The following is a 20406-nucleotide window of genomic DNA, read 5'->3' as shown; positions in this document are numbered from 1 at the left end:
TTCTCACTCTTCCTTCCTTCCTCCCTCTCTTGCTCCCTCCCTCCTTCCTCCCTCCTTACCTCCCTCCTTCCCTTCTCTCCCTCTCTCTCTCCCTCTCTCCACAGTACTGGGGCTTGAACTCAGAACATTAATGCTATATATCACTTAGCTTTTCCCACTCAAAGCTAGTGCTCTAACACTTGAGCCACACCTCTACTTCAGGTTTTTTTTTTTTCTGGTTCATTGGAGATAAGTATTTTGCAGATTATACTGCCCTGGCTGGCTCTGAATCTTGATCCTCAGATCACAGCCTCCTGAATAGCTAGGATGACAGATGTGAGCCACTCACATGAGGCTATTTTTATTTCTTTTCAATGTTAGAGATGGAACCTAGAGCCTATACAGGATAGGCAAGTGCTCTATCACAGAACTACACCTTCAGCCCAACAAATATTAAGCATACTGTATATCAGGGTTTGTTCTAGACACTGAAGACCTAACAGTGAGGGGCTGGGGATATGGCCTAGTGGCAAGAGTGCCTGCCTCATATACATGAGGCCCTGGGTTCGATTCCCCAGCATCACATATACAGAAAATGGCCAGAAGTGGCGCTGTGACTCAAGTGGCAGAGTGCTAGCCTTGAGCAAAAAAAAAGAAGCCAGGGACAGTGCTCAGGCCCTGAGTACAAGCCCCAGGACTGGCCAAAAAAAAAAAAAAAAAAGACCTAACAGTGAATACTGAACAAAGTCACTTCCTCCTCCTCCTCCTCCTCTTCCTCCTCTTCTCCTCCTTCTATTCCTTCTTCTTCTTTTGGTTTTGAGACAGGATCAGCTATATAGCACTGTGAATTCTTTAAAAATGTATTAAATTATCTTCAGGTTTAGTGTAGAAGGTATATTAAAACATTAAGGAAATCTCATGTTCAGATTAGGACTCATCTTCAGGATATCTTATCCTTCTCTTATTATGAGATGTGCAAATATCTCAACATCTAAAACAGTTTTGGGAAATGGAGCTGTGACTCAAATGGTAGAAGACTAGCCTTCAGCAAAGATGATCATGGAGTTCCAGACCCCGAGTTCAAGCCCCACAACCGACAAAAAATTAAACAAAACAGTTTTGGCCCCGGCCTGTTACAGAAAGACTTCTCCCGCACACTTTCATGTCACATAGGGAGACCAAGCATGACGGCACATACCTGCTGTTCCGGCTTGTTCGAGCCTGGGAATGTTTTTGAGCAAGCAAGAACATCCTAGATTGTGTTCTCCACCTAGGATTATCTCAGACTGGGAGTGGTGGGGTCTTTAGTACAGCCGTTGACCCCTCCATGGGGCCAGCCCTTGCTCCCACTCCCTCTCCTTGTTACTCGGTCAGCACCATGGACAGCTCTAGCCGCGGTGCGCGCAGGCGCTGCTTTCAGTGCTAAGGCCATGTCTTTCATACTGAGGCTTGTCTACTTGGGCCAGAGGAAGAGGCAAGTTTAGGATGAACCATGGATCTCAAGTATGGAACTTCTTGAAACTGCCTTGGTCAACCAGTCAAAAACTCCATGATCTGTGTGTGTGTGTGTGTGTGTGTGTGCGTGTATGCACTCATGCCAGTACTGGGTCTTGAACTCAGGGACAGGGTGCTGTCTTCTAGCTTTCCCACTCAAGGCTGGCACTCTACCACTTCATCCACAGCTCCATTTCTGTCTTTATTGTTTGTTAATTAGAGATAAGAGTACTGCATTATCTTTGAACTGTGATTATCAGATTTCAGCCTCCTGAGGCATGAGTCACTGGTACTGGGTTCTCTGTCTGTCATTTTTCTTCAGCCAATGGCCAGTCCCATCATCCCTCTGTCATTTTCTGTATCTCTCCTATTCACTCCACCTCAGCCACACAGACATCCTTTCTACAGCCATGTTCCTACCACAGGACCTCGCCATGTGTTGTGCTGTTTTCTTTTCCTGGAATGGCTCCCAGGAAAATCAAATGTCTCCTTTTTCCACTTGTGCAGTGTGTCCATTCCTGTTGTCATCTCCACCGGTGACACTTATACGATCATCCCCTCTAAATTGTAAATGCTGTCTCTGTCTCTCAGGTCTCACATTGTCTTCCCAAGGATGGATTTTCTCCCAACCATGTATAATTGTGAAGCAAAAACACTGGCCTGAAGCCTAGCCAAGAAGAGTAGCACATGCCCAGCATTGGGAGGCAGAGGCCTGCCAGAGGAACCCATTACTCTTTCTGCTCTCTCCCTTCCTGGAGGTTCCATCTTCGCTCTCCAGACTCCTAGAGGGCCAGGTCTAGTGGCTCATCTCTGTAATCCTAACTACTCAGGAGGCCGAGATCCGAGGATCCTGTTTTGTTTTTTTTGTTTGTTTGTTTTTGGCCAATCCTGGGGCGTGGACTCAGGGCCTGAGCACTGTCCCTGGCTTCTCTTTGCTCAAGGCTAGCACTCTGCCACTTGAGCCACAGTGCCACTTCTGGCCATTTTCTGTATATGTGGTGCTGGGGAATTGAACCCAGGGCCTCATGTATACAAGGCAAGCACTCTTGCCACTAGGCCATATCCCCAGCCCCGAGGATCCTGTTTTGAAGCCAGCCTGGGCAGGAAAGTCCATGAAACTCTTATCTCCAATTAACCATCAAAAAGCTAGAAGTTGAGCTGTGGCTGAAGTGGTAGAGTGCTAGCCTTGAGAAACAAAGCTCCAGTTCAAATCCCAGTACCAGGGCTGGGAATATGGCCTAGTGGTAGAGTGCTCACCTTGTATACATGAAGCCCTGGGTTTGATTCCTCAGCACCACATATATAGAAAAAGCCAGAAGTGGTGCTGTGGCTCAAGTGGTAGAGTGCTAGCATTGAACAAAAAGAAACCAGGGACAGTGCTCAGGCCCTGAGTTCAAGCCTCAGGACTGGAAAAAAAAATCCCAGTACCAGCACAAAAGAAAAAGGAAGGAAGGAAGGAAGGAAGGAAGGAAGGAAGGAAGGAAGGAAGGAAGGAAGGAAGGAAGGAAGGGCAAGCACAGAGAAGTTTGTTAACTTTCTAGAGGCCACACAATCAAAAATTGTTGAGCCAGGATTTTTTTTTTGCCAGTCCTGGGCCTTGAACTCAGGACCTGGGCACTGTCCCTGGCTTCTTTTTGCTCAAGGCTAACACTCTGCCACTTGAGCCACAGCACCACTTCTGGCCATTTTCTATATATGTCGTGCTGAGGAATCAAACCCAGGGCTTCATGTACACGAGGCAAGCACTCTTGCCACTAGGCCATATTCCCAGCCCCAGGAATTTTTTTTTTGAGAGGGAAAATGTGTGCCAGGCAAAGGCTTAGCCTACCCTCAATCCTTTGGTTTTCAGTTATTATATTATTATTATTGTTTTGTCAATCATGGGGCTTGAACTCTGGGCCTGGGTGCAGTCCCTGTGCTCTTCAACTCAAGGCTAGTAGCGCTCTACCACTTGAGCCACATTGCCACTCCCAGTTTTCTGGAGGTTAATTGGAGATGGGTTTCACAGACTTTCCTGCCCAGGCTGGCTTTGAACCTGGAGCCTCAGATCTCAGCCTCCTGAGTACCTAGGATTACAAGTGTGAGCCACCAGCATCCAGCTCAGTTTTATTTTTCAGATAAGCTCTGGAACTTTTTCCCAAGCCAGCCTTGGATTGTTATTCTCCTACCTCCCCCTTCTGAATAGCTGGGACTACAGGCATGAAAAATCATGCCTGACTCTGAGGTGTAGTTTTTTTTTTTGGGGGGGGGATGAGTGCCAATCCTAGGGCTTGAGCTTTGGACTTGGGTGCTATTCTTGAGCTTTTGTGTTTGAGGCTAGTGCTTTATTACTTGAGCCACAGCTCCACTTCTGGCTATTTTTTTTTTTTTTTTTGCAGTTAGTTGGAGACAAGAGTCTCACTGGTTTTACTGTACAGGCTGGCTTTGAATTGTGATCCTCAGATCTCAGCCTCCTGAGTAATGAGGATTATAGGCACGAGCCCAGCTAGGCTAGCGTTTTGACCGGTGTGACTGGCCCTATGGTCCCACACTACCTCTCCAAGTCTGTCCTCAGATACACTGTGGCAGAACACCCACACCCAGCTTCACACCCTTCTACACCCAGAATTGCAGTCCTTCTCAGCCCACCACCCGGGGGAGGCAGGCAAGTAGCCAAACTTCTGTTACAAACAGATTTTTATTAAATATGAGGAACCAGGTCTTTATTAAAGATGAGGAGGCAGGAAAAGAGGGTCAATGTTTCCTCTGCCCACTGCCTTTGGCTGCTCAGGGTAAGGGAGCCCCCTCTGTTTCACCCGTGCCCCCCCTAAAGATGGCATTTCTTCATGAGGCTCAGGCTTGGGTGAGCACAGTGTGAAAACAGAGGCAGGCTCCAAGAAAGAAGAAAAAAGTCATTTCCCACAGCCCTAATAAATAACAGAAGGGTTCAGGAGTTCCCTGGGTACAGGCCAAGGGAGACACAGATCTCAGAACCCCAAAGCCTCTATACTGGGGCAAGCCCTGCTTTTAGTAGGGAGTTGGGAAGGGATGGCATGATGGGGTACAATGCGGGAGAGGCTGAGAAGGGACGGGGTATCCTGAGGCCCTGCCATGGGGGAGCCTGCCCCCAACCCTCCAGCTGGACTCTGTGAATGTGAGAGGGGACCTGGTGACATAGAGTGACCCCTCCCATCCCTAATCTCCCTCCTCTCCTTTGCACATGCTTAGACAAGGGCGGTCCCCCATTGACTGGCATCATACCCACCCACTCTAGAAATTCTGAAAGCCAAGGGCTCCTACTGGTTCTTGGGACACTCAATCGTGGCTGGCCTTGCCCTCTTGCCTGGGAGCACGTTCCCATTGGCTGAAGTAAACTCAGTTGGCCTAGTAGTCTGAGAACCGAGAGTTCTTATTGGCTGAGCCATGGGAGCTCTCATAGGCTGCGCCCTGGGCCAATGGGGATCAAGCTTTAGCCTTTCAAAGGCCAATACTTGGGGCAAGGGTCCATCCCTTAGCTCTTGCCTACCGGGATGTCCCAAGGGGTAAGAGAATAGGAAGTCTCCCCCAAATATCCTTCCAGCCATCCTCTGATGTCTGGACCTGGCTGGTTTTTGGGGGAGAGGAGGAGGGGCCTTTGGCACTCACGTGGCACACGCACACACACGCGTGACAGGGGAGAAAATGGGGACACCGGGTAGCTTGTGGGTGGGTGTTGGTCTCACAGCAGGTGGTCGCGGCTGGCAAAAAGGTAAGGGCTGAAGTTGTCCCGGTGGAAGGGGGAGGGGTAGAGTCCACTGAGGGTGTATAGGTCCCGCAGCAGGGGCGTCGGCAGCAGCAGCTTCCGGCCACGGCGCCACCCCCACCCGGTCCCCCAGGCCCAGGGGAGGAGGGCGAGGGGCCCTGGCTGGGAGTTGGCGCTGGCAGGGGTAAGGGCAGTGGCAGGGGCGTTGGCTCAGACCTCAGACGAGGGCGGGGCACACGGGGCGAAGAACACATGGCCGGGGCCCTGGAGGACACGCAGCTGGGGATCAGGTGGCCACGGCGGGCGCAGTTCTGCGACTCTGGAAGTTAGAGTCAGAGAGCAAAGGATTAGAACTTTGGGGGTGGGGTGGGGGCTCAGGAAGCCTGGAAGTCCCCCTGCTTAGCCTTCCACTTGCCCAACACTCACTGGATGGGGTGAGCCGTGCCGGTGTCGAATGCGGCCTGCAGGCCTCGGGTTCCTAAGACAAAGAAGCAGAGGGAAGGGGCTAGAGGACCCCTCAATCCCACCACCCATAGGCAAGAAGGGGGGCTCATCACATGGGGAGAAAGACAACTAGCAATATCCTCTCAGGAGACAGAGGGGGCAATCTTCCATTCCAGGCTGTTCCCTCCCTAAGACTTAAATCCACAGAGATGGACCACCTTCTCATGGCCTGTAATCCCCCAACTTCTTGTTTGATTTCCTGCCTCCTTGGGCACCCTCCACCCTCCACCCTCTCCAGCCGGGAGCAGCCCCCGGCCCCCCTTACCTGAGCCACACTTAACTTTTCGAGGGGGCTGTCCATAGTCGGGGCCTGGCTCAGGTCCTCCCAGGTGGAGAGCCTTCGGCCAGAGGGTGGCCGGCTCTGGAAATTGTGCACGACACAGATGACCTGGAATGAAGAGGAATTATGTAAAGACAGGATTCCACCTGTTTTCATTGTGTGTGTGTGTGTGTGTGTGTGTGAGAGAGAGAGAGAGAGAGAGAGAGAGAGAGAGAGTTGTGTGTTGATACTGAGGCATGAACTCAGGACCTGGGTGCTGTCCCCCTAAGCTTTTTCATTCAAGGTTGGCACTCAACCACTTGAGCCACAGCTCCACTTCTGGTGAGTTGGAGATAAGAGTCTCATGGACTTTGCCTGGGCTGGCTTCCGACTGTGCTTCTCAGATCTTCCTGAGTAGCTGGGATTACAGGTGTGAGGCACAGGTGCTCAGCTACTTTGCTCAGCTGATTGTTCAGCATGAATGGAGATCTTACCGCTGGGCATCCCCTCCAAATTTGCACTCAGGGTGTGTCTTACCTATGATCCTATGACAGGTGGTTGGAGACTACATCCTTCACCATCAAGCAAGCAGTCTTGTGTTTGGCGTTGGGGGCTATTGGTGGTGGGGATCTTCCATGCAAAGATGGGGAGGAGGCTGGGAGTCTCACCAGAAAGGTAGCGATGGACGCTCCAGTCAGGAAACCAGCCAGCACATCTGACCAGTGGTTGCGGTACTCGGCCACACGGACCACGCCCACTAGGAAGGCCGGACACAGCAGGGCCAGGCAGAGGGAGGGCTTAACCAGACGAGAGCCCTTCACTCGGAACACTCGGGTCACGTACATCTGTGGGAGCCAGACTGATCAGAGGACACGCGCAGATGAAGGCACCAAACCCAAGGAGGACATTGCCTTTGGCTTAAGAAGCCTGGTCAGAGGATGAGGGCAGGAGAGCGCAGCCCCAGGCTGCTGGGGCCAGGTGATGGCCTTCTCTCCAGATTTGGGGGTGATGGAGCTTACGGAGATGGGAGTATGCAGAGGGAGGAGAGCTGAGGTGGCAGCGAGAGCCCCAAGGGTCCCCAGTCTACCTTCAGGGGTAGGGCCAGAGCCCCAAAGAGCAGTGGTCAGGATCTCAGGTTCCTGCATTCTTTAGTTTCCCAGGATGGAGACCCACATTGGGAAAGTTACCTGCTTGGTTAGAGCCTAGGGAATGGGGAAGCCAGGGCCAAAGGGCCAGGGCCAGGGACTCCGCGGGGAGGCATCCTGAACCCCAGGGGATCCCAGACAGGTTTAGGAGCTTCATCACTCCACCCGTGCCCAGAGACTAGAAAAAGGAACCAAAGCAACCATGGGAGCGACTAGAAGAGCGCGGAATAAACAGAAATCAGTAAATGAGGCAGGAGCCCTATCGGAGACATCAAGCTTCCCAGAGGGCGGGAAGGGGGTCGGGGTGGAGACGAAGCCCACCCGGCAGGGTCTTGTAACTTCCTGGGACCTCCAAAGGGCAGAGCGCAGATGTCCAAAGACAGCCATCCTGAAAACAAAGAACGCAAACAGCCTCCCGGGGGCGTGGCATTCCCTGGACCGGAGGGGAGGCACCAATAGACTCCGCCTGGGGGCGTGGCAACTGCACGTGGGCGTGGCCAGAGGCGAGAGGAACCAATAGACCCCGCCTGGGGGCGTAGCCCCCGCACAGGGGCGTGGCCGCGTGCCCCCCTCCCCCCCGCCCCGCCCCGCCGCGCTTTCTCCCGAGGGCTCACCGCCGTGTAGGTGACGGCGTAGGCGCAGAGGGCCGCATCCTTGCAGGGAAAGGCGCGGCGGGCGGCGGCCACCAGGCTGGGGCTGCCGGCACAGGCTCCCTGGTCCGTGACAAAGCGGTCAGGCCCCGGCCGGTCAGGAGAGGGCGGTAGGCAGCCCAAGGCTGTGTAATTAGGGCGACACACTGACAGGAAGTGAGGTGTGGGGTTCCCAGTCACCACTTGCCCCGCGTTGGCGAAGATGGTGGTGGTGAAGAGGCCGAAGGAGTACACCCCTAAGTGTGCGGGAGGAAAAAATAAGGGGTTCAGGCTGCGGGCCTGGTGCCGCAACTGAGAGCCCCGCTACAAATTCAGGGGACCTCTTTTCTCCCCCGGTTTCTGTGCTGCATTAGTGCCAACGTGCGATCCCCAAAATGGTCTTCTGGGACCTCCCTGGAGTGAGGCTTTGGGGGTATTTCGTGGGAGATAAGAGTCTCACAGGCTGCCCTGCCTGGCCTGGCTTGGCAGGCTGATCCTCGGCCTCATGCGCAGCACAGCGAGGATGACGGTGAGCCTTCGGCTTCCGGCTCCCTTGGAGTTCTTGTACATGTCTTTGGGCCACTGCTTTCCCAGGGTCCCAGTGACTACTAATTACAACTGGGTCTCCATGTATGGTGCCAGGAGATCTCATGCGTCTCCTGCCTCCGCTTCCTGAATGCTGGGATTACAGGTGTGTGCCACTATGCCGGGCTCCATTGTGCCATGTCTAGACCCTTCATCCACAGCCATCACCGCTGGCTTAAGCCTCATCCATGTCTCTGGATCTTCCATTATGGATGACCTGAGCCCAAATCCCCACTTGGAATTCTGGGCTGAGCTGGCCCATCTCTCTCTCTCTCTCTCTCTCTCTCTTTCCAGTTTGGAACTTGAACTCAGGGCCTGAGCACTGACTGTCCTTGGCTTCTTTTTGCTCAAGGCTAGCACTCTGCCACTTGGGCCACAGCGCCACTTCTGGCCGGTTTTTTTGTTTTGTTTTGTTTTGTTTTTCTATATATGTGGTGCTGGGGAATCGAACCCAGGGCTTCATGTATATGAGGCAAGCACTCTTTCCACTTGGCCATATTCCCAGCCCTGGGCCCATCTCTTTCTTTTGTTTCTTTTGTCAGTTTCTTTTGAACTCAGGACGTGGGCACTGTCCCTGAGCTCTTTTGCTCAAGGCTAGCACTTTACCACTTTGAGTCACAGCTTCATTTCTGGTTAATTGGAGTTAAGACTTTCACAGGGACTTTTCTGCCCAGGCTGGCTTTGAACCATGATCTTTAAATCTCAGCCTCCTGAGTAGCTAGGATTACAGGTGTGAGCCCCTGGCACCTGGTGCTGGCTCATATCTCTTTACCTCTGTACCCATCTCCCTCCCGGTCACTCCAGGGCTGTATCTCTCACCCAGGAAGCGGACCAGCCTTCGCAGTGGAGGGCTGAATCGACAGCAGGCCCCAGACACGATGGTGCTTTCCCCGATGATGGGGCTGCCTGAGGGTGGCACAGGAAAGAAGGCACGTGCCAGCTCTCCCAGAAGGATCTGTGGGGCAAAAACAAAGTGACATCTTCCTGGCCTTCAAGCCCCCAACTCTACCAGGGTCCCCTACCTGGCCTTCCTGCCTTCCCACAGAGGTCCTCCTCACAGTCCTACCAAGATGACCCACCCCATCTCACCGTGAGGGTGGGCCCAGCAGTGACCAGGGCATAGATGAGAGCAGGAGGTGCTCGGCTGGCGGCCTCAGGCCCTGGGTAGGGCTTGGCGTAAGTACTGTCATAGCAGAAAAAGCCCTGGGTGTGCACGGGGAAGGTGTCTGTGAACTCGAGGCGGTAAGCAAGCAGAACCACAATGCCTAGTAGCACCGACTGTACCCAGCCAGGTTAGGGAAGAGAGGCAGAGAGAAGAAGAGGTCAGAGATTTGAGGCCACCTGGACATACACGCACATACACATACACAAACACACACACACAGATGGAGAGAGATGAAAAGAGAGACAGACATTGGAAGATAGAGACTAAGATGGGACAGGGAGGCAGGGTAGGGAGGAGTTGATTCCCCTTTTGTTGTTGTTGTTGGTCCTGGGGCTTGAACTCAGGGCCTGGGCACTGTCTCTGAACTCTTTTGCTCAAAGCTAGCAGTCTATCATTTTGAGCCACAGTGCCACTTCCAGTTTTCTCATTGATGATTTATTGGAGATAAGAATCTCATGGATCATTGTAAAAAAAAAAAAAAAAGAATCTCATGGAAACTGAACAACTCATGGGGGGAGAGGGAAAAGGGGAAGGGGAGGGGGGAATGAGGGAGGAGGTAATAAATGGTACAAGAAATGTACCCAAGGCCTGACGTATGAAACTGTAACCTCTCTGTACATCACTTTGACAATAAATAAGAAAAAAAAAGATTATACAAAAAGAAAAAATCTCATGGACTTTGGAGTTGGGAATGTGGTAGAGCACTTTTCTAGCATGCATGAAGCCCTGGGGTTCGATTCCTCAGTACCACATAAACAGAAAAGGCACAGGACTGGCAAAATTAGAAAAATAATCTCATGGACATTCCTGCTCTGGCCAGCTTTGAACCACGGTCCTCAGATCTCAGCCTCCTGAGAAGCTAGGATTACAGGCATGAGCTACCAGAGCCTGGCTGAGTTGATTCCTTTTAACTTTCTAATGGCCTTAGTTTGTGTGTGTGTGTGTGTGTGTGTATGTGTGTGTGTGTGTGTGTGTGTGTGTACTAGTACTTGAACTGGCATCACACTCAGTTGGCGTTTTTGCTCAAGGCTGGTACTCTACTACTTTTGGCTTTTTTGCTGATAATGTAGAAATAACAGTTTCATGGACTTTTTTCTCCCGGGCTGGCTTTGAACTTGGATCCTTAGATGTCAGCCTCCTAAGTAGCTAGGAATAAAGGCATGCGCCACCCATGTCTGGCTGCTTTTGATGGTTTGCCTGATTGTTTTTAATCCAAGGTCTGGAAATGTAGCCTAGGCTAGCTTTTAACTTCCTCCTGCCTCATCTTTTCCAGTACTGGGATTAACAGGCATGCACCACCATACCCAGTTAACGATACCCATTTTATGGATGAGGAAACAGAGAGGCTCAGGGGCCTGAGGCCCTCATTTGGATAGATGAGGCACAGTGGAATTGAAAGGAATAGTTCGGAACCCAAATGCGTGACCATTTTTTTTTTCAATAGGGAGGGAAATGATGGGGAGTTGGGATGGTGGTACAGGGGTGAGTGGTCAGGGAGGAGAAGCAAGCAGGATTGGGAGCCAGGAGTTGGGAAGAGGAGGACCACTCCACTCCCTCCCCCAGTGTGGTTCTAGGTTCTCACCTCCACAAAGACGAAGCAGGGAATGATGGAGAAACTCCTTTTCAGGTGAGGTCTCCCTCCCGCCATGATGAAGAGGAGGCCTACAGAGGTAGGGAGGACATGGGAACTCTGGGGTGGACACCTGGCTCCCTGAGCCCCATTCTTGAACAGGAATAAAGCCAAGGAGCTATGGCTCCACCCATCGAGCCTTCGGGCCACACCTCCACCATCCAGATGCTGCCCCATTGGCCCCCAAGCCTGATCATTAAACAGTCTGCTCTGATACCGGTTCAGCCTCTGCCTGAGGACCACAGCCTATGAAGACTGTGACCTCACACCTTTTTTGGTCCATCGGGGACCCCATGCTCCATGCTCTTCACCCCTGCCAGGTCTCCCTTTCGGCATGGGCTCCATGGAGCCCCTCCTCTGTCCCCATGGGCTGTGGTGAATTGGTGTGGGCTGATAGCCAGATCCTCCTTCTCTCCCAGCTGCCTCTCTCCTCCTCCTCCTCCTCCCAGCCCAGCTGCCTCCCTCACTGTGCCCCCCACCCCCCAGCCTATCTAACCTTAGTCCCAGCACTTTGGGGCCAATGAAAATGGGCTTCTACCCACTGCCCCACCTGGTCTCACCTGTGAACGTGCCCTAGGACCTCTTCCAAGATACCCCCTTGATCACAGACTCACAGCTGCTCCTACTGGGCAGCAGAGCAAGGGTGAGCACCCCCATTGTGCAGATGTGGAAACTGAGGCCCAGGCAGGCAAAGGTAGACACCGTGGGCCCAATACTCCATCCACAGGGCCTGCTCTGTAGTGGGACATGTGAGGAGAGGGTCATCAGAGATCCCAGATGTCCAAAATAACCCCCCACAGCACCCACACAGTACCTAAAGAAGCCACAGCCTCTACCCCAAACACCACACGCACCCAGAGACACTCTGTGACATGGCATCTGTCCATCCCACAACAGGTCTAAGCCAGGGGCTTGCCTCATGGAGAACAAGACAGGCCTGTTCATTCAGGCAGGTACTTCACGCTCACGACACCCCTCGCCACACACACACGCACAGGATACAGTGTACATACAGCCTGTCACAGACACCCACACAGACCAAACATGTCCCCCTACACCAACACATTGTATTGGTGTGCACCACAAGACATCGATCCACCACAGTCACACCTGAGAGTTCACCATCCACCACACACCGAATCACAGAACTGGTCACAGAGTCACACCCCCAGTTTCAAGGCACTCAATGAGAGCCCCACAATCAACAGTCCTAGGAGAGAGACCAGGAGCCATCTATAAACCACAGCACATGGCTGCCTAAGGGCACAGAGCTGGGTCACGACACCGGGACACACACACACGCTCGTGTGTGCACGCGCGCACACACACACACACACAGCCACCCCAGCAAGACACAGGATTGCAGATACGTGCATACCCTGAACACCAAGAGCGGACACACAATGACAGTCAGACTCACACAATCAACAGTCACAGGGCCACCCCAGCACATCCTATCACATACTCACAACAGACACACACAGTCGTCGGTGACAGGCACAGGAAGGAGACTGACAGACACATACACCCCAAGACACACCCGGGACCACCACACAGCCTCACAACCACCACCGCACAATCAGTCACACACAGCCACCCTCACCACCGTTGCCTGCTTCCTCAGGCCTGGGGTCCTCTTTCTCTCTCCGATCCCCCTTCCCCCAAGCCCTGGCTCGCTCCTCCCCATCCCTTCTCCCTCCCCCTCTCCGCGCTGGACCCAACCGCACGAACCCATGTCCTGGCCTGGACCGGCAGATCCCGGGTAAGGGGGACGCTTCAAGTCCCTCCCTCGCCGATCTAGGTCGTCGCCGCCGCCTCTCGAGACCCTGGCTCCGCCCAGAGGGGGCCGGCGCCGCGGGACAGACAGACCAGGATGGACAGGCCGGTGAATGCACTGGAGGACCGGACGGATGGATGCGGGGAGCCCAGCCCGGCTGAGCCGCGCAGACTCTGCGGCCCAGGGAGAGGAGGGGCCTCCTGACAGATCATTTGCATAATCCACCCCTGGGCGTGATGTGCGGGATCATTAGCGTATGCGGGCGGAGCTTCTAACGCTCTTGGGGGCGGGGCTGTTAGCTTAGATTCCAGTGTAGAATGGAGCCCGGGACCTGGGGGTGTGGGGACCCTAAAGGGAACAGGATGGGCAGAGTCGTCTCTAGGCTTCAGTTCCCCCATTTTGGCATTGGCAAAAGAAACCCAGATCCTTCAGGGACCTCCCCGCCCCGAAAAGAAGACTGAGGTAGTATGGAATAGCCTGTCTGGCCAATCAAATCTGGTCAAAGTGACTCTTGACCGTGTCCTCTGTCTACTAAGTCCCCATCTGAAGCCCCCTGACTTGTGTGTGTGTGTGAGGGGGGAGGGGGAGGTCTCTGCACACCTCCGTGACACTGAGAACACCTGGGGGTTAACTTGGGAGGGGATTTAGGGCACAGGAAAGCAGCAGGGGCCGGGAGTCCGGGACGGAGAAGGATCTCGGCTAGTTTTATTTTCTCTCTGGAGGGATCTTCTGGGTGAGCAGTCCCGGCTGCTCAAGCTGGGAAGAGAGAGGGCAGATCAGGGCCTGCCTGAGCCCAAGAGCCCCAGGACTGCAGGTCAGGCTCCAGATACCCAGGGTAAGGGAGCTGCGGGTCCCTCAGGGCCTTTATGGTGGGAATCACAGGCCAGGTGGGGGAATGAATGGATGTGGTGGGAGGGGGGGTTCGCACCGGGTGGGAAGAATTGGCTGTTGGTGAAAGGCGGGGGTTCCCAGTCAGAGTCAGAATCCCAGGAGTGGAGCTGAGGGCTCAGGCACCGATGCCCCTTGCGGCCTGTGGAAGAGGGTACCATGCTGGCTGTTTGTCCAGGAGCCCCCTCCCATGAGATTAAAGCACAGGGATCCATGATAATGGATCATGGACGATCCTGAAGGATCATCATCCCAAATTACAACCCTAATTACCCTTGGAAGAGATCCTAAATAATACCACACGAACCCTGGATGAAAGCTCCAGGAACTCTTGTTTTTGGTTTTATGTAGCCCAGGCTGGCTTCTAACTCTCTCCATCCTCCAATCTCCTCCTCCTGACTGCTGGTATAACAGGGGTGCACCACCATGCCCAGCAACTTTCCACTAACTCTAAAACATTATGAATCAGTAACTCTAAAGGATGAATGTAATCATAGAATAAAAAGCCAACCAGTATAAGCCCTGTCCCCCCAACCCAGAAGCTGGAGAGTGATTTTGGGTCCTCCATTGGTGCTTGGGTCCCTCACCCTTGAGGTTTGAGGCCCTGGGGCGGCTCCTTGGGGACATGTTGAGGCCATCGATGGAATTCTGTAGCCCATGCACAGCAGACCTGTGGGGAGATGGAGAGATGGGGACCCCAGGAGACATCAGACTACTTAGGAAGAGGGCAGCAGCTGTGGGATTCAGACAGAGGTGAGTCTTAGGAGAAAGGGATGGCTAAACTTAGGTGGACATCTGACTCTTTTTTTTTTGCCAGTCCTGGGGCTTGAACTCAGGGCCTGTGCACTGTCCCTGAGCTTCTTTGGCTCAAGGCTAGCACTCTACCACTTGAACCACAACACTACTTCTGGCTTCTTCTGTGTATGTGGTACTGAGGAATTGAACCCAGAGCTTCATGCATGGTAGGCAAGCACTCTACCACTAAGCCACATTCCCAGCCCACATTCTTGTTGTCAGTAGATAGTGTCTGGTCAGGGGTGTGTGTGTGTGGGGGGGGGGGGGTTAGATGAGGGTCAGAGGTCAGACTGAGGGCTAGGCATTACCATATGTCACTCAGCTCTTTCTGGAGGTCATTCTTCCAGTAGTTACTGCCTTCTAGAACTTCCCCCTCAGTCTCAGCACAGGCAGCTGGGTCGCATCCTTGCTGTGTCATCTTAGTCAGGACCTGGGGTTCAGACACAATTAGAATAATAATGATCATGGTAAGGGGTGACAGTTATTTCACACGTATAGGCCAGTTTCTATTCATTCAAAGTGCTTAATAAGAGGGGGCTTCGGTGGCTCACGCCGGTCACTGCAGCTACTCAGCAGGCTGAGATGTGAGGATCACGGCTCAAAGCCAGCCTGGGCAGGATAGTCCATGAGATTTATTTTTTATCTTTATTTATTTATTTGCCAGTTCTAAGGCTTGGACTCAGGGCCTCAGCACTGTCCCTGGCTTCCTTTTGCTCAAGGCTAGCACTCTGCCACTTGAGCCACAGCGCCACTTCTGGCCATTTTCTGTATATGTGGTGCTGGGGAATTGAACCCAGGGCTTCATGTATCCGAGGCAAGCACTCTTGCTACTAGGCCATATCCTCAGCCCCATCCATGAGATTTTTATCTCTAATTAACTAGCAAAGAAATTCAGAAGTTGAGCTTTAGCTCAAGTGGTAGAGAGCTAGCCTTGAGCACTCAGAGACAGCACCTAGGCCCTGAGTTCAAGCCCCAGGACGGCACACACCGCACACCACCACACACAAGCACTTCTCAGTGAACACAGCTCTGTGACCAGGGAGAGCTGTGTCACTATTCTACCTGTTATACTTATTATGGAGCAGAGAAAAATGAGGCCCAGAAACATCAAGTGATTTTTTCCAGTGAGTCACACAGCATTAAGTGGTAGAATGGGATTCAAATCCAGCCTCCTGTCTTTGCTCACCTTACGGCATTTCACTTGCGTCTTCTGCATCTTTTGAATATTCATCAGGTTCTCCGAGATCTCTTCTTCCTGTGCCTCTGTGAGGGGCAGGGGCTCAGAGGAAGGGAGGCAGTGGAACTCCCCCCCCCTTCTTATCCCCCAATGCGGGCTTGTGGGGACACTCACGAAGTTTCTGATAAATGAAGGACACCTCTTCCCGTACCAGCTCAAGCTCCTCCCACAGGAACTTCTTACTGGGAGGACAGAATGATCTAGATCTATAACTCCTCCCCCCGAAATCTTCCCCTGCCTCCTATGCCCACAACTGTCTAGACTTTGCCCCCACCGGCTTGCCCATTTCCCCCTCCCTCGCATCCAAGGCTCAACCCCATCCTCTCCTCCTGGGCCTGGCTCTCCACGCTCTTACCCACCCCACACCTTCAGCCTCCATCTTCCAGTCTCCTCCTGCCTCCCCGGCCTCCCCTGTTCCCCCCATCCCACTCTGCTTCCCGGCCAGCTTCCTCCCCTCTTCAGCCTCCTGTCCCCCCACCCCCGCCCCGCCTCGCCTCCCCGCTTAGTCCCCGGCAGGCCATGCCCACCTGTCGCGGATCTCCTGGGCCAGCAGCTGCAGGCAGCGGGTGGTGCGGGCCCGCTGCATCTCCTCTCCGTCCCGCAGCGTCTTCTGCAGCCCCCTGAGGCCTTGTGCCAGGGCCCCGTACAGCTCCTGCCGGCCCTGCTCTGCCGTCCATTTTTGCCCCTCTTTTTCTACCTGGCGGACCGAAGGGGTCAGCAAATCTGCAGAGACCATGGGGGTTTGGGCGAAGGCTGAGGCCAGCGGGAAACCAGCCTGTCTTCCACCTTGGGCTGACTGACTTGGAACTCAGACTTCCCCAACCTCACAGAACCAGCCTCCAACTTGACCTTGACCTCCATGTTGCCCTCACCTTTGACCTTAACCTCCATCTTGCCCTTACCATTGACCTTGACCCCTATCTTGTCCTCATCTTTGACCTTGACCTCCATCTTGCCCTCCCCTTGCCTTCCATCTGTGTTCACCTTTGACCTTGACCTCCCTCCCATCTTCACCTTCAAGCTGCTGGATCTTGATCTGCTGCAGACAGCTTTCTTTCTCCAACATAGTCACAGAGTGGTTCAGAAACTCAAAAGCCTGGTGGGCGGCAGGGAGGAGGCTGGGTCTGAGGTAGGAAGCAGGGCAAGGCAGGAACCACGGCCAGGAGCCAGTGGCTCACACCCGTCATCCTGGCTATTCAGGAGGCTGAGGTCTAAGGATCACTATCCAAAGCCAGCCCAGGCAGGAATGTTGGTGAGAGACTTTAAGTGACCACCAAAAAGTTGGAAATGGAGCTGGGGGCTCAAGTGGTAGAGCACCAGCTGCAGCATAAAAGCTTAAGGACAGTGCCCAGGTCCTGAGATTGAGCCCCCGTACCAGCTGGCATGCACACACATGCACACGTGCACACACACACACACACACAGAGGAAGGAAATGGACAGAGGTTTCAAGGGACAGGGATGGGGTGATCACCTTTGTCTGAGCCTGGAGCTGAGTCTTGAGTGACTCTAGTTCACATCGCAAGAATTTCTGAGAGTCAGGAACTATCATGGCAGACTTAACTGTGGACAGAGGGGAAGGGTGAGTGGGGCTGCGGCAAAGACAGGGTAAGGGTGCGGAGAACCCCGGAAGAGAGGGAGGAGGGAGTAAAGCACACAGCAGGGGTGGGGGCCATGAGAATGGGGACTTGTGATCTCAGGGTAAGTCTTCTCACATCCCCTTGTGGGGTAGGAGGATGCTCACCTTTGCCTTTAGAAGAGATGGTGTCCAAGGGCTTCTAGAAAATGGGGACAAAAGTGGAGTGCAAATTTGTCCCTAGAAAGCTCACTCACATCCAGTTTGGAGGATAAGACAAGAACTAGGTTTCTTGGTTTCTAGACATTGCAAACCAAGAGTACAGGTAAAACTGTTTCAAGGTGCACATTCATGCACCTCCCTGTATGGCTCATCCCACCTGTGTGTGGGCTGGTCGGTTGTCCTTGACTGCAGGTGCCAACCCAGATCCCAGCTTGGGCTCAGGCAATGGCACTCTTCATCCCCAATAACGTCAGGAAAATGGATGCAATGGGCACAGCTATATGTAGCCAACACACATAAAACCACGCGTCCTGGCTAAAACACAATCCCAGCCACACCCAACCTCAGGTACAACCATAAATGATAATTCATTAGACCCAGGGCATCCACTAGCATACATCTCTGAGACACAATCACAACCATGCAGACACACAAGAAAAGTCACACCCAGGGACAGTAAGGGAGAAAACCCAAACATTTCATCCCTCCCATTCTCAACACTTGGCTGAGCCAAGAATGGTAGCACACCCCTGTAATCCTAGCTACTCAGGAGGCTAAGGATCTGAGGATCAGGGTTCAGAGCCAGTCGGGGCATGAAAGTCCATAAGACTCTTACAAGAACCAGCAAAAAGGCAGAAGTAGAGTTGTGACTCAAATGGTAGAACGAAAAGGTCAGGCCTTGACTTCAAACCCTAGCAGGGGTACCCCCTCCCCCAAATCAAAAGGCCCGGTGAGGGGCAGGTGTCCTAGGACCTGCATCACATACCAAATGCTCTGTAAAGTCCCCAATCCACAACCCCAATTCTCTACACCCTGCCACCCAGCACTAGATCACAGTGACTTAGTGACTTCCTGGCTTGAGGGGGTTTCCTGAGTGGGAGTGACCTTGGCTAGGTCCTGTTGTCTCTTCAGAAGCTCCTGATCATTACAGTGCTCCTTCTGCAGGTCTAGGTTGGAATAGGAGGGAGTCCCATGCAGCAGAGGCCCTGAGCCCCACCCCAGCCTCCAGTCTACACTCCTCACAATGGCCTCAGAAGCAGTGGGTCCCACGGCCTCGAGCTCTGATGTCCTGGACCAGTAAGTCTTGAAGTCCAAAGGCTTGTCAGAGGAGGACCCTAAGGAGAACAGTTTCCTTGAAGGATAGTCCCACCTTTTCCCTCCCCCACTCTCTCCAGTCCACAGACAAGCCCAGCGGTGAACCCGCCATGAACCCTTTGTGTTTATTACACTTCTCTGCATGGGCAGGAAAACCAGCAGCCGAGGGCGAAGGAGGTGAGTACTGATAGGATACAGAGAAGTCGGGGTCCAGGGGTAGGCCGGCCAAAAGAGGGTCACTGTAAATACAGATGGGGGGACAGGAGCTGTTTTGAGATCAGCCCCCATGTCCTCCTTTCTTCCTACCCCCTGCCCAACACCTTGGAGATGCCCAGTGTGTGTGTGTGTGTGTGTGTGTGTGTGTGTGTGTGTGTGTGTGTGCATTTGTCCACCAGTCCTGGGACTTGAACTCAGGGCTTGGTTGCTGTCCCTGAGCACCTTTTGTTCAAGGCAAGTGCTCTACCACTTTGAGCCAGAGTACCACTTCCTTTTTTTTTTTGCTAGTCCTGGGGCTGGACTCAGGGCCTGAGCACTGTCCCTGGCTTCCTTTTTGCTCAAGGCTAGCACTCTACCACTTGAGCCACAGCTCCACTTTCTGCCTTTTCTGTGTATGTGGTGGTGAGGAATCAAACCCAGGGCTTCATGCATGCAAGGCGAGTACTCTACCGGTAAGCCACATTCCCAGCCCACCACTTCTATTTTTCCAGAGTCTCATGGACCTTCCTATCCTGGCTGGCTTCAAGCTGCTACCCTCAGATCTCAGCCTCCTGAGTAGCTGGGATTACAGGAGCAAACCACCAGCCCCTTGGTCAGGGCTGTTTTGAACCATGATGTTCAGAACCCTACTTGGCATATGTTAAATCTGTGTGTGTGCGTGTGTGTTTGTGTGTGTGTATTTGCTGAGAATGAACCCAGGGCCTTTGCACATACTAGATAAGTACCAATGAGTTAGAGCTGCAGTCTGAAATTTCACATCCTTTTTCAGTTCTTTGTGTGTGTGTGGGGGGGGGGGGGGGCTGGTACTCAGGGCCTGGGTGTTATCTGAGCTTTTTTCACTCAAGGCTAGCATTCTACTACTTAAGCCGCAGCTCCAAGTCGGGCTTCTTGCTGGTTAACTGGACGTAAGAGTGTCACAGACTTCCTTTTGGGGGCTGGCTTCAAGCCCAGATTCTCAGCCTCCTGAGTAGCTAGGATGACAGGAGTAGGCTACCGATGCCTGACTTGAGCTCGGGGCTTTGTGCTTGCTCTATTGTGGTTGGGGTTAATGCCCCCCAAAACTCCTCCAGCCCAAGAACATCATTGTTAAAATCCCTCCAGCTGGATGGCCTGGGTTCAGATCCTTACTATGTCCCTTCCCCAGCAGTGGGGAGCTCAGCATCTGCTGAGGACTTGGGGGGCCCACTGGAACCCTGAGAGGAGTAGAAGCGGGACTAGCACTTGGGCGTGTCTCCAGCCTGGGGCCCGCCCCACCCCCCAGGCCTTGAACCCTGTGCCCACCCGGCTCGCGACCCGCTTCCGTCCCCACCTACCACATATCACCTGTTCATGCTCTCCCATGAGAGACCGCGAAGCCAGGCCCCAGCAGTGACGCTGAAATTTGATCCCGCGGGGACACCATCGCTGTGAAAACGTGCCGGAGGTGACCAGAGAGTCACAGAGAGGGGCGTGGCCTGTGCCCTAGCTCCGCCCCCTCACCTGGATAGTCC

The 20406-nt window shown here is 53.4% G+C and overlaps 2 protein-coding genes across 5 annotated transcripts; both read right to left on the bottom strand.

Annotated features, from left to right (window-relative positions):
• Positions 1-5057: 5057 nt before the first annotated feature.
• On the bottom strand, positions 5058-11759 carry Plppr2 (phospholipid phosphatase related 2). The gene is given in 10 exon segments (XM_048342271.1): positions 5058-5304; positions 5307-5513; positions 5621-5672; positions 5964-6086; positions 6626-6802; positions 7717-7988; positions 9136-9271; positions 9406-9594; positions 11064-11143; positions 11672-11759. Coding segments are annotated over 9 exon segments (1356 nt in total). The 5' UTR covers positions 11130-11143; positions 11672-11759; the 3' UTR covers positions 5058-5170.
• Positions 11760-13536: 1777 nt separating this feature from the next.
• Positions 13537-20360, bottom strand: Ccdc159 (coiled-coil domain containing 159). Of its 4 annotated transcripts, XM_048342282.1 has the most exons (13): positions 20240-20360; positions 18833-18939; positions 18629-18720; positions 17552-17585; positions 17282-17370; positions 16823-16904; positions 16336-16531; positions 15923-15990; positions 15758-15834; positions 14880-15001; positions 14364-14446; positions 13817-13918; positions 13537-13644 (listed from the first exon to the last, which is right to left on the bottom strand). In XM_048342282.1, exons 1-13 carry the CDS (start codon positions 20245-20247, stop codon positions 13640-13642), a joined length of 1065 nt encoding a protein of 354 aa, XP_048198239.1. In that variant the 5' UTR covers positions 20248-20360; the 3' UTR covers positions 13537-13639. The 4 variants fall into 4 exon arrangements, with proteins under 4 accessions (XP_048198239.1, XP_048198236.1, XP_048198238.1 ...); XM_048342279.1 differs by lacking the exon at positions 13537-13644 and having other exon boundaries at positions 13680-13918; XM_048342281.1 differs by lacking the exon at positions 13537-13644 and having other exon boundaries at positions 13680-13918; positions 17552-17582.
• Positions 20361-20406: the final 46 nt, after the last annotated feature.

This window comes from Perognathus longimembris, chromosome 3 (assembly GCF_023159225.1).
Source record: "Perognathus longimembris pacificus isolate PPM17 chromosome 3, ASM2315922v1, whole genome shotgun sequence".
In the NCBI taxonomy this organism is placed as follows: domain Eukaryota; kingdom Metazoa; phylum Chordata; class Mammalia; order Rodentia; family Heteromyidae; genus Perognathus; species Perognathus longimembris.
The sequence above is the reverse complement of the archived record's forward strand: the minus strand, read 5'-3'. Positions and strand labels throughout refer to the sequence as shown.

What these genes read in the sequence shown, in the direction of transcription:
- Ccdc159 (XM_048342279.1), bottom strand. An exon ending in TCCTGCCCATGCAGAGAAGT is followed by an intron (nt 18,721 to 18,832) that starts GTAATAAACACA and finishes TGTTCTCCTTAG; the next exon opens with GGTCCTCCTCTGACAAGCCT. An exon ending in CATCTCTTCTAAAGGCAAAG is followed by an intron (nt 17,371 to 17,551) that starts GTGAGCATCCTC and finishes CTCTGTCCACAG; the next exon opens with TTAAGTCTGCCATGATAGTT.